The sequence below is a fragment of the Apodemus sylvaticus genome, chromosome 6 (genome assembly GCF_947179515.1).
Source record: "Apodemus sylvaticus chromosome 6, mApoSyl1.1, whole genome shotgun sequence".
Lineage (NCBI taxonomy): Eukaryota > Metazoa > Chordata > Mammalia > Rodentia > Muridae > Apodemus > Apodemus sylvaticus.
In genome coordinates this window covers 10,037,160-10,048,626 of record NC_067477.1, presented here as the reverse complement: position 1 = coordinate 10,048,626, position 11,467 = coordinate 10,037,160, and the positions used below count along the sequence as shown (strand labels likewise).

Here is an 11,467-nt window from a genome sequence, read left to right as displayed (position 1 = left end):
TCCTTGTTACTTTTAATCACTAGTGACAACCTTCCCCAATGACCGTGGTCTACCTGATACCCTCCCAGAGAACAAAGCCCAAGTAGCTGTATGAGGAGTGTTGCCCCCGGCACAGGGTCCGTGAAAGGAAAATCGGAAGCAGACAGAAGCGAGATTGCACAAAGTACAATCTTTTCCGTTTCCCAGGGTGAGAGAAAAAGGCTTACACAAAGCCAGACAAAAGTGGCTTAAGGTCACCAGAAAGGTGCCTGCCTTCAAAACAAAAAACTACCGTTCCTCAGGCAATGACAACGTGTGTCTTCACAGTGGGATGGCTGAGGGACGCTGTCCTCCAGAGCTGGGAGAGTGCCAGTGTTACCTGGTGGTGCTCTGACCAAGATGGCCATCACTGAGCTCAGCCGGACTCTTACATTGTTAAAGAGCTACAGTGTTATGCTTGGTCAGAAAACAAAATGCAGCAAGCTCACGCCAGACAGACTTGGTGTATCACAGGGTTTCCAGAAGTGACCGTCCGCATACATCCATTCCAGAGCTTCCAGGGCGTCCAGGAATAGCAGTCCTTCCTGCCTCCAGGGACACAGCAGCCCAGACAGCGCCTCAGACACACTTGGTCACTGTCCCTGGGAACTTCTCCAGACTGAATGAGATAGTCTTAACTAGTACTGCCTCTGCTCCTGTGCTCACTGCGCCATCAAGAGGCCTTGTTGAATGCTGTGCCAGCATCTGGGGTGCATTAAGCCGTCCCCAGCATTTGAGGTCCATTTGGCCATCCCCAGCATCTGGGGTCCATTAGACTATCCCCGGCATTTGGGGTACATCAGGCTATCCCCATTCTGGAGACATATCTCATTGTGTTTTCACCTCTATGCCAAAACATCTAAAAAAAAAAAAAAAAGACTGAACGGATTTACTTTGAATCACAGTTTCACAGATTTTAGTCGGTGGTCAGACTGGCTCCATTATCATGGGTCTATGGTGAGGCAGAAGTATTGTGGTGGAAGGCATTCATCAGGAAGGAAGTAGAGAGACAGGACAGAGATGGGGATAAGGTACACTTCAAGACACATTCTCGGTGCGCCGTTTCCTCTAACCAGGGCTCATGTAAAAGCCAATTACCCATGATCTCACTGACAACATTTAACTAGGGCTGGCTTACGGGCTTCCATTACCATCAAGGCAGAAGCATGGCAGCATCCAGGCAGGCATGGTCCAGGCAGAGCTGAGAGCTCTACATCTTCATACAAAGGCAGACAGAAGACTGGCTTCCAGACAGCCAGGACTAGGGTAATAAAGCCCACATCCACAGTGACACACGTACTCTGACAAGACCACACCTCCTATTAGTGCCACTCCCTGGGCCCAGCATAGGCAAACCATCACAGCCATCACGTCATATTAACCTTCAATCATGACGTCATCTGGGGACTTCGACACTTCACATTCATGCCAGAAAGGGAGTCAGACCCAGTTGAACCCCATGCACGTGTACAGAATGCATTAGAAAGTGGGGATTCTGGGGAGAAAAAGTTTATTCTCTTAACCTGAACAACAGCCTTCCAAGTGGTGGTTCCGGAGCCAGCTCGCTGGATTGAGCTAAGCAGTAGGTGACAGACACATGTCTCCACACAGAGGTGGCATCCATTCCATCCAGTTCTACAGCTGGGGAAACCACCATGGGGTGGGGGGAGGGGTGGGGAGGGTGGGAGGAGGGGGTGGGGGTGGGGAGGGGGTGGGTGGGGAGGGTGGAAGGAGGGACAAGGGTGGGGGGAGTGGGGGGTGGGGAGAAGCACAGTGGTCAGTAGTCACTTCCATCAGGTGTCTGTTACAGGGCTTGCCCTGTACACTTTACTTGACCCTTGTTCTATTTAGAATTGTGCTCCCTCTTCACATTGAAGGCCTGACTCCCAAGACCTCAGAATGTGATTGTGTCTGGATACAATTTTTCTGTTTGGTGTTTTGTGACTGGGTCTCTAACTAGCTCAGGCTGGACTCCAACTCACAGAGACCAGCCTGCCTGCTTTCTGAGTTCTGGGATTAAAGGTGTGAGCCAACACACAGGACTCTTGGATATAGTCTTAAAGAGTTAAAATTGTTTCCTTAGGGCAGACCTTAATTCAAAGTACTGGGTGTTCTTATGAGATGAGGACACACCTCCCTCCAGTAAGCACACCAAAGTTTCTATCTGCAGATTCAGGAAGACAGAGGCCTGCAGAAAACGCAACACTTTGATCTGAGAGTTCCATTCTCCAAAATCTGGAGAATTAAAGGCTGCTGTGTGTAAACTCCGGGTCTCCTGTACTCCAAGATGAGCACAAAACTTAATGCACCTGTATAACTAACTCTGACGTTCCGATTGTGTAGAAATATAAAGACTAAGAAACCCCTCGGCATCATTGTTTTGCCTGTTCAACAGCAAACCCCACCAGCGGACCCACAGGTGACACCATAAACCCTCAGGCTCGCTGCCCCAGATCAGGCCTCAGGGACACAAGAGGAACTCGCAGGGGAAGATGGGTGCGACTAGGAGCCAGGACAAAGCGCACCACCCTAGTGTTTGGTACTGGTAACTCACCTATCACCGTTGCTCAGCAACAACAGAGCCTTCTGCCTTTTCGCAAGCTGAGTCCCGCCCTCGATCTCCTGCTAGTTTATCCAGAGCCCCTGGGCACACGAGTCCCGCCCCCAATGTAGCTTCCCGCTAATACCTCGCTCCACCCCAGAGCCCGCCTCTTAGTTCTCGGCCTATCCTGAGTTGTGTCATGCACTAGCCCCGCCCCAACATCCCCTCCTCGGCCTATCCCTTGTCACGCCTTGCGCAGACCCCACCCCGCCGCGCCAGCGCCCTTGGCCTTTTCCCGCGACCCTGCATTCCACCCACTGCCTCCCTCAGCCTATCCCTCGCCGCTAACTGCATAAGTCCCGCCCCCACCGTCTCCCCGGCCTATCCCGTGCAGCGGCCCGCTTGGGGGCGAGCCCCCAGCCTTGCTTCGGCTTATCGGGCGCTGCGCCCTCGTCTGCTCCGGCCTCGGCGGCGGTCCGAGTGCGCTGTGACGTCTGTTCGGCGCGCGGTGCGCTGCTGTGGGCTGTGTCTGGTACCCGCTACCATGCCCAAGCGGAGCTGCCCGTTCGCGGACGCTGCCCCGCTTCAACTCAAAGTCCACGTGGGCCCGAAAGAGCTGAGCCAGGGTGTGTTCGCCGAGCGCTACTCGCGCGAGGTTTTCGGTGAGTGTGGACTTCCGTGGGTAAGGCGGGCTACGCCGCACGGGGCCGCGGGAGACCCCAAGCGCGTCGCGAGCTCACGGTGGAGGCTGCTTCGGGCCGCTCCCGGAGAAATCCGAGCGAAACCGAGTCCTGCTGAGCGGACTAGCCTAGCGCGGGACAGGCGGAGGGACTGGGCCCGAGTGGACGTGAAGGCGGACGCAGCCCTGAGCCCTCTCAAGTGGACTTTCTAGCGAATGGATGTTGCTGAGCATTGCTTTGCAGTGATGACTTTCCGGGGCAGGTGTAACGCAGTTTGCTTAGCTTGGTGCCGTTTACAGCTGTATAATTTTGAGTGGTGCCGCTGTGCCTTTGGCATGTGCGGAAAACCAAACCCCCTACTCAACCCCAGTATTTGCCTTTTCCCTGTCTGTGTTCTGGGAATGAAAACTCCAGTGCTGAGACTCTGGGGGTGGGGGGTGAAGCGTGAGGACTGATTTTCAAAGAGTGTGTCCCCGACCCACCCACCCCCGCCCCCAAAATGTAGACATGGCTGACATCGTGGCTTGGTAATAACTAAATCGCCAAGTAAATTTAAATTTTGTTTTAAATGTAAGCATGCAGTTGAAAAGAGGACCTAAGCGTTAATTGGAACCTAACAGCCTGGCTCTACCCTTTTGAGGACGTAGGTCCTGGCCAGGGCCCTTCGGAGCCAGCCAGGTCAGGAAGGTGCGCTGGGCTCGAGGTTGTTGTATAAGTACACACATTTACCAAGCCGCAGCCCACACTCTGGTGGACCCGGAGTCCTTGAGGAGAGATTGCTCTCAGCATGGGACTCTTCCATTTCCATTGTTTTCAGACAGGCTTTCACAGTGTGCCTTAGCCTGGCCTTGAACCTAAGTGATTCTATCTTAAAGTAGGAGGCAATGAGCTGGGAACAGCCGTTCTCTTTGAACTTCTGTCTGTTTCCAGTGTCACAGAGAGGTCCCTGGGATTTGGGAGATCTCCCCTAGCTGTATGTGGGAGTGAGCATTTCTAGAACAGGCAACAGTGTTTCCCTTTAGCCCACCCCCATCCCCCAGCCTAAAGGGAAGCAAGCCACTGTTCCAGGTGTGAGCAGCCACTTCTCCAGGGATGGTGGGCCGGAGGCCCCGGAACGTCCTGGGAGACCTTTGTCAGGGGGTTGTTGTCTCTGTCTCCTTTAGTAAAGTTGTTCACCGGCCTGGCAGGGGTGGCAGGTGCCTTCTACAGCTGTGTCTGTTGTCTGCCTCCTTGGGGTGCTTGCTTTTGAGAATGAATGCTTCTGAGCCAGAGCTTTCTCTGGCACTGAGACAAGCTTGCCGGGAGGAGATGAAGAGGAGGGACACAAGCCCAGTGATGTGAAATTAGCAGTGGCTGCTGACAGTAGGTTAATGGAAGGTGCATCAGAGTTGAGCACAGCTTGGGTTCTGTCTGCCACCTGCTGTGGGAGGTAACAGTGGAGCCAGAGGAGAAGGGAAAGGGGGACATTTTCAGCTTGGAGTCCAGGAGGCCCTGGCCAGGCCTCAGGGTACAGGCAAAGGGGACTCTGCTCTGCAGGGTCATAGGATATCTGCAACAGCTCTGCAGTTGGGAGAGTTATCTGAAGAAAGCTCTTCTTCCCCAGAAAGAACCAAGCAGCTCCTTTTCCAAGGGGCCCAGGCCTACAGAGATCACATATGGGGCGAAGGTTGTTCCATGAACCACCTGCAGGAGTCGCTGAAGCCCAGTCTCGTGGGAGCCCCTCAGGCTGCAAGGGGACAGATGTTGATTGGACCTGATGGCCGACTGACAAGGTGCCAAGCTCAGGCCTCGGAAGCTGGTGAGTGGCTGCCCGTGGAACTTGCTTGCTATTGCACCTAGGGAAGACAGTGGCAAGTGTTCTGTTCAGGAGCTTTGACTACCTGGGCAAGCAGGAGCTTCTTAGAGCAGTGGTTCTCAGCCCGCGGGTCACAACCTCTTTGATAAACCTCTGTTTCTAAAAATATTTATGTTGCGACTCATGACAGTAGCAAAATTACAGTGATGAAGTAGCAACGAAAATACTTTTATTGCTTTGGGATCACCACAACATGAGGAATTGTGTGTATATAAAGGACTGCGGCATTAGGAAGGTGGAGAACCACTGACTGAGAGCCTGGTAAGTTGAGCAAATGTTGCTGGGCGGTCTGCCCCTCAGACGTCCAGAGCGGAAGTCACCAGCTTCTAACCGTTGTGTCAGAAGCTCTCCTGGTGTCCCATCTGCAGTAGGAATGTGCTAGTCTGTTCCCTGTTGAGGGAGGGTTTTCATGTGACTTGTGAAAACAGGCTCTGCTTCAGCTCTGAAGCTTGTTGGGCCCCAAGCAGCCCAGAAGGCTCGTGGTTGAAACAGTAAACCTCCATCAGACAGACTTCCGATAGAGTACTCCAGGGAACCGTGAGCCCGGCCAGACTAGCCACAGGCAGGTGATCTGTCCTGGGGCCCTGGGAATGCCTCATCGTGAACCGTTAGTGTAGTGCTCCAGGTGGGTGGCAGGTTGTCAGAAGGACTCAGTTGCAGGGGAAGGAGCGTGCCTGCTACCCTCCTGTTCTTCCAGTAGCCTTCCGACACCGACAGCCTCCGTGTTCTCTCCTCACAGGCCTTCCGGGGGCAGCACCCATCGCTTGTTCGTCCTGCGTGAGATCTGTGGATGGGAAGGCCGTCTGCAGCCAGTGCGAGCGGGCCCTGTGTGGGCAGTGTGTCTACACCTGTTGGGGCTGCGGTGCGTTGGCCTGTGTGCTGTGTGGCCTTGCAGAGTGAGTGCAGACATCTCGGTCCCTCTCCCCGGGAGGGCACAGGTGCGGGGTGGGTGGTCTCAGGACTCAGTGACTCTTTGAGAGAAGTCCATGTTTCTCAGGTGTCTGTGGCCTCCTGCTTAAACAGCCTTGTGGTCTGGGCCTCTGCGCCCTCATTAGGGCTCTGACAGTCCACTCTGCTGTCCAGTTCCAGTTTCTGTCCAGTGTGCTTATCATTCGGGGATTGCCCCACACGTCACTGGGTGCGTGTCCATTCAGGCCACGCCCGCCCTTGTATGGTTCCTGGTGAGCAGTGATCTCTCAGGCAGAGTGGACAGGCTGCTCACCCACTCGCTGCAGCCAGCTGAGTCAGCTACTTAGGAGTGCTCGGGGAGTGGGTGGACAGTGTAGAGCGTGTCTCTTAGTTCCACACTATGAGGACACATCCCACCAAATGAGTATGGGGTCAGTGCCGTGGACCTGGACAAGCTCAGCCCCAACATTTTCTAAAGCTCCTGGGTCAGATGGAAAAGCTCACTTCATCTGGCAAACCCTTGCCAGCAGGACCCTCTTCAGTGCTCTGGAGAGCTCAGGAGTGTGCAGGTTACTCTGGGGAGAAGTCCTAGGAGCCTGTAGGGCTGGTTCATCTGAGGCGGGGAGGGAGAATTCCCCAGGCTGCCTCCCAGCTGTGGTGACTGCTTGTTGTAGGGCCTCAGGTTTGTGACAGTAGCCATCTTGTTGCTATATTTGTCACTCCTGTGGGTCTCTTATGACATCTCACCCATCTGGCAAACCACAAAGGACTGCTGGAGCCACAGGATGTTCACATGCTAGCCTTCCTTCCAGAGACAGTGGTGTCCCCAAACTGTCCCTGAAATGCCACTGTCACCTGAGTCTTGTCTTCAAACAAGCTGACACTCTGAGTGTGATGGGATCAGGGCTTCTGCGCGTGGGGATGCATTCAGCTTCTTAGATGTCTTCTCTGTCTCCCGGCAACTGTGCAGCTATGCCGACGATGGTGAGAAGACCCTTTGCACCAGCTGCGCTATGTTTGAAGCCTGAGGCGGCCACAGACCGCACGAGATGTTCACACTAAAGAGAGAGAAGGTGTTTTTTATATGTTATGTTTTATACCCAGTAACAAGTGAATAAACCTCTTTATATTTGCACAAGGACTCCCATCTGTTATCTGTTCTTGGGTGGCGGTGGTGGCTCAGGGGTGAGCCCTCGCAGCAGCTCGGCTGCCTTGGCACCGTGAGACCCCTGCTTATTACCCACCCGCATCGCACAGGCAAGCCAGGCCCAGAGAGTTCCTTCCTGGCCTCCCTCAGCTGGAAGAGGAAGCAGCTGGACTCCAGGAGTCAGGCTGGTCACCTGTGTGCTAGACCACCTCACCCACTGAATTGCCACTGTCACGTGGCCAGCCATCAGTACCAACACTGCTGGGTTCCAGGTGATATAACGAGCCCTTGTGCTCCAGGAGGTTAGGCCTTGTTCTGTTGCTGCCAGGGTTATGACAGTTCTTGCCATAGCTTCAGAGGTAGTTTGCGCAGGGCTTTGAAGGAGTTCACAGGAGGTAAGATGGCCTGGAGTATAGTGGTGGGCCAGTCACTGCAGCCGCCTGGGTCTCCTGTTTACAAGTGGTTGGCTGCTAGGTGGTGAATAGACCGTGCAGAGGTCTCCTTGTCCTGCCCTCTGAGAAAAGCTACAGCTGTTGGTTCCCATACACATCAGTGAGGTGCTGTCCTACATGAGGTTGGCTCAAGTTTCCCCGATATGACTGGACACTTGGCCCAGAGGCCCTCTGTGAACGGGAGGCTTTAGGGGACTGCAGGTGGGGAAAGGCCTTACACAGCCTGGGAAGATCCCTCACTCTGTGGACAGTGGGACTCTGGCTGGTTTTAAGGGTGGAAGCTGGTGGTCTGTAGGTAGGGCTGGGCCCAAGGTAGCAGTTAAGCTGCTGTAGTAGTTGGGAGGCAGGGCCACCCAGATAGGCCAGCAGCTGAGGCTCTGAAAATGGAATTTGGGAATCCTACCTGGAGTCTATCTGTCTGTTGGCCTGCCTGCCTCTTTATTTTTATTTGTGGCAATGGCTCACTGTATAGCCCCGGCTGTCCTTGAACTCACTCTATAGGCCAAGCTGGCCTCAAATTCAGAGACCTACCTGCCTCTGCCTCTGCCTCTGCCTCCTAAGTTCTGGACCTAACCTGCCACACCCGATCGTCCTCTGGATCTTGATTAGCTGGTTTTTTTGAGTGCTGAAGCCACTAAGACACTTGTGTGCAGATGTCAGAAACAACAAGGAGCTGGCTGTTGGGGGCCAAGGCGAACCCTGAGCGCACACCACACCCACACACCCATGGCTTCCGGCGCTGCTTCATCCTGGCCTAGCTGTCTGCCAGACCGTGCGGGCTCCCTCCACCGTGTCCTCTAGCTTATGAAGCTGTTCTTTGTACTGTGAGCTTCTGCTGTAGCTAGCCCATCTTTGTCACCAGCTGGGGTCATTGCACAGTTCCCAACACCGTCAGGCTCCCTCTAAAACACCAGACTTTACCTCTCCTCTTCCTGCCCCCCTGGGGGTCAGTCTACCTCCCGGCAGGCTAAGCATGCGTACCTTAGATCCACTCACCGTCTTGGCTGGAGGCCCTCCCTCTCCGTGTCTGTATGGTTCGTCTACGTCTTTCTGGCTTGGGCTCAGAAGCATCCTAGTGCCTTCCTGCACAGCTCTGTGGGCTTTTCTAACTCCACCAGACAGAACATGGTGTTAGCTGTTCCTTCCAGCTGCCATGCAGGTCCCTGAGAGCTGTGACGTGGCTTCAGATGCATCTTACATGTCATAGATTTGTAGTAATCTGCCCAGCAGCCAGCCATGAGGTAGTGGGGACTCAACAACCGTTTGTTTGGGGAGTGTATTTGAGTGTGTGTGTTAGCATGGGGTGCATGCTTGAGTTTGCATGTGTGGAGCCGGCAGTCTACTTTGTACTGTTAGGGTTTTATTGGGTTTGTGGGTGGTTTGGCTTTTGAGGCAAGGCCTCTTCGTTTGGCCTGGAGCTCACTGATTAGGTTAGACTGTCTGGACAGCAAGCCTCAGGGCCCTGCCTGTGTCGGTCTCCCTGGCATGAGCAGTATAAACAGATGCCACCACTGTGCTTTTTAAAATGTATATTGTGGGGGCCAAACTTGGGTCGTGTTTACATGGCAAACATTTTGGCAACAGATGCTCTGGCTCCTATCCAACTTCAAAGAAGAACAAAGTACCTGGATATTGGACAGCACCCAGTGTCAGAATGATAACCCCAGAGGAAATAAGATGAACCCGGATGTCGGCCCCTGCCTGCTAGCACCCACCTGTCTGTGCGAGGAGACTGAGAGAGCCCATGGGAAGGAGTGAGAAGATTTTGGAGATGAGAGCTAGGTTAGCCAGAGTTTGCACAGCAGAAGGCCAGTGAGGCCTGCACACACTAGACCAGAACATCCTTGGCGGTGTTAACCCTGTTGTTGAGAGCAAGGGAGGGAACAAGAAGCAGTCCACACTCCCAGGACAGAAGGGATACAGGCAGGATCCTCACCATGGTCTTCATGCTCGTAGGTAGGTCTCCCCTCTCCTGATGCAGAGCCTGTCCCCTCCCTGTGGTGTTTAGACGGCTGTTGGGGGTGGGGCAGGGTAAAACACTTCTGCAGGGAAGCTCCTTAAGCTCCACAAGTAAACTTCAGTGCTTCAGGAAGTCCCTGAAACTGAGCAGATCCACTAGGGCTTTCCCTCCCGAACATTCTCAGATGAGCTGAGCCGCCTCAGGGGCTCAGGCCTCTCTGGCCTGCCCAGCTGCCTGCAGTTTGTTTTGGGGTATGCTTTTGTGAGCTGTCACCCATGCCTCGGCAATGCAGCTGTCTTTTGAGTACTCTCTGTTCCTGTAAACAACCTATATTCCTGAATGCCAACTCTGTAAAACTCATTGGTTCTTCAGGTTGGACTTCTGAGGTATCTGTCCTGTGCCGTCATCGGTTCCCTAGCAGGGGTGAATAGGTGTTTGCTCACCTCTCTAGTCTACACTGCAAGCACTTAACTGTATCCCAAAATACAACCCAAAAGGTCTTGTTTCAACTCAGTCCCCATAAGATGAATAGTAAACGTTCCTTTCCTCTTGGCCTTAGCGTAGGTCATTTCCCTAAACGGGAACTATAGCCATTAAGTGGCTACACCTCATTCCCACTGGTCTCCACCCTGGCAAACACCATTCTGCTTTCTGTCTTGTGAATCAGACCACTTTGGCTACCGCATTTAAGCTTACCAGACCCTACCACAGCTATAGGGTCTATCCCCTCACCTGCCAGGCCTGCCTGTGGGGAGAAGGTACCAATCCCCAAGGCACTCCCTAGATGCCTGGCTCTTGCCTACAGTGATCATGTTGTGCAGCTTACATGAGTAACAGTGGGCTCAGGAAGCCATTGCCAAGAGCTTTGCCCACCTCGGTGATGGCACAACTTCAGGGCCCTTCCTCTGTACTAGAGACACATCTCTGAGGGGTCTCATGAAAAGAGCAGCCTGTGGCCTCCATATGGCCCAGCCCTGGCTTTAGCTGTGTTTGTTTCTACGTTCCCGCCACTTTAGGTAAGGTTTAGCTCAAGTCTGAGGGTCACAGAAAGCACTAGTGTGCTTGCTTGCTCCCTCCCTCCCTCCCTCCCTTCTTTACTAGGTCTTGCTACAGAGACCTGGCTGGCCTTGAACTCAGTGCTAGGACTAAAGGTGTGTACCACCATACAGATCTAGTGTTTTTGTCTACACTAGACAAAAGTACAGTAGGCAATGCTGTGTACAGTTCCAAAGGGCTATATGGTCATCCAGAGAAAAGCTTTGGCTGTTCTAGAAGTGAATATGCTTATCTTCCAGGAGTCCAAATCATCGACCCGCCCTAACTTTGAAAGAGTCAGACACCATGCCAGCAAGGCCACCAGCCACTAGGCTCTGTTCACGTGTAGTCCATACCTGGGCAGCCATCTGGCTGGAGGCCTCAAAATGTTTTGCTGAGTAGTTGCTGTTGCTTGCTGCAGTTCCACCAGTAGCCACCAGGTGTCACCAGCAACATACTATATCTCAGTGGTGGCTTGGACTCAGGATTGCTGACACTCTTGACTCCTGTCACCTCCATCCAAACCCAGAACAGTCCCCAGTTCTGTTCAGTCACAGATGTGCTACATCACCTGAACCAGAGCCTCCTGAGCCCTTTTGAACACTATCCCCAGCATGCTCTCCTTGCTGGTACCAGAGCTCACTGCGCTGCCAGACACAGCAGCTGGGGCTGGCAGGCGTCTCAGAAGGCTAGGGGAGGGCGGCTGCAAGAGCAGACTCCAGAGACAGTCAAGATTCCCCCGCTTCTGTCAGGAGCATCCTGCCAAGAGGACATCGTCTCCTGGAGCCTCAGGGACCCACCCCGAAGTGACCCTGGCCACACCCCTTCACCTCCAACCCACACTTCACCACAGAAAGCATACCACAAGC

General features: G+C 53.7%; 1 protein-coding gene across 1 annotated transcript; it reads left to right on the top strand.

Moving 5' to 3' along the window:
- Positions 1-2,982: 2,982 nt before the first annotated feature.
- Positions 2,983-7,142, top strand: Siva1 (SIVA1 apoptosis inducing factor). The gene is made up of 4 exons (XM_052184928.1): positions 2,983-3,222; positions 4,844-5,038; positions 5,835-5,991; positions 6,975-7,142. The coding sequence occupies exons 1-4, from the start codon at positions 3,105-3,107 to the stop codon at positions 7,030-7,032; spliced, it is 528 nt and encodes a 175-aa protein (XP_052040888.1). The 5' UTR covers positions 2,983-3,104; the 3' UTR covers positions 7,033-7,142.
- The last annotated feature ends 4,325 nt before the right edge of the window (positions 7,143-11,467 follow it).

What these genes read in the sequence shown, in the direction of transcription:
- Siva1 (XM_052184928.1), top strand. Translation starts at nt 3,105, where the DNA reads ATGCCCAAGCGGAGCTGCCCGTTCGCGGACGCTGCCCCGCTTCAACTC. An exon ending in AGCTCAGGCCTCGGAAGCTG is followed by an intron (nt 5,039 to 5,834) that starts GTGAGTGGCTGC and finishes CTCTCCTCACAG; the next exon opens with GCCTTCCGGGGGCAGCACCC. An exon ending in GTGCTGTGTGGCCTTGCAGA is followed by an intron (nt 5,992 to 6,974) that starts GTGAGTGCAGAC and finishes GCAACTGTGCAG; the next exon opens with CTATGCCGACGATGGTGAGA.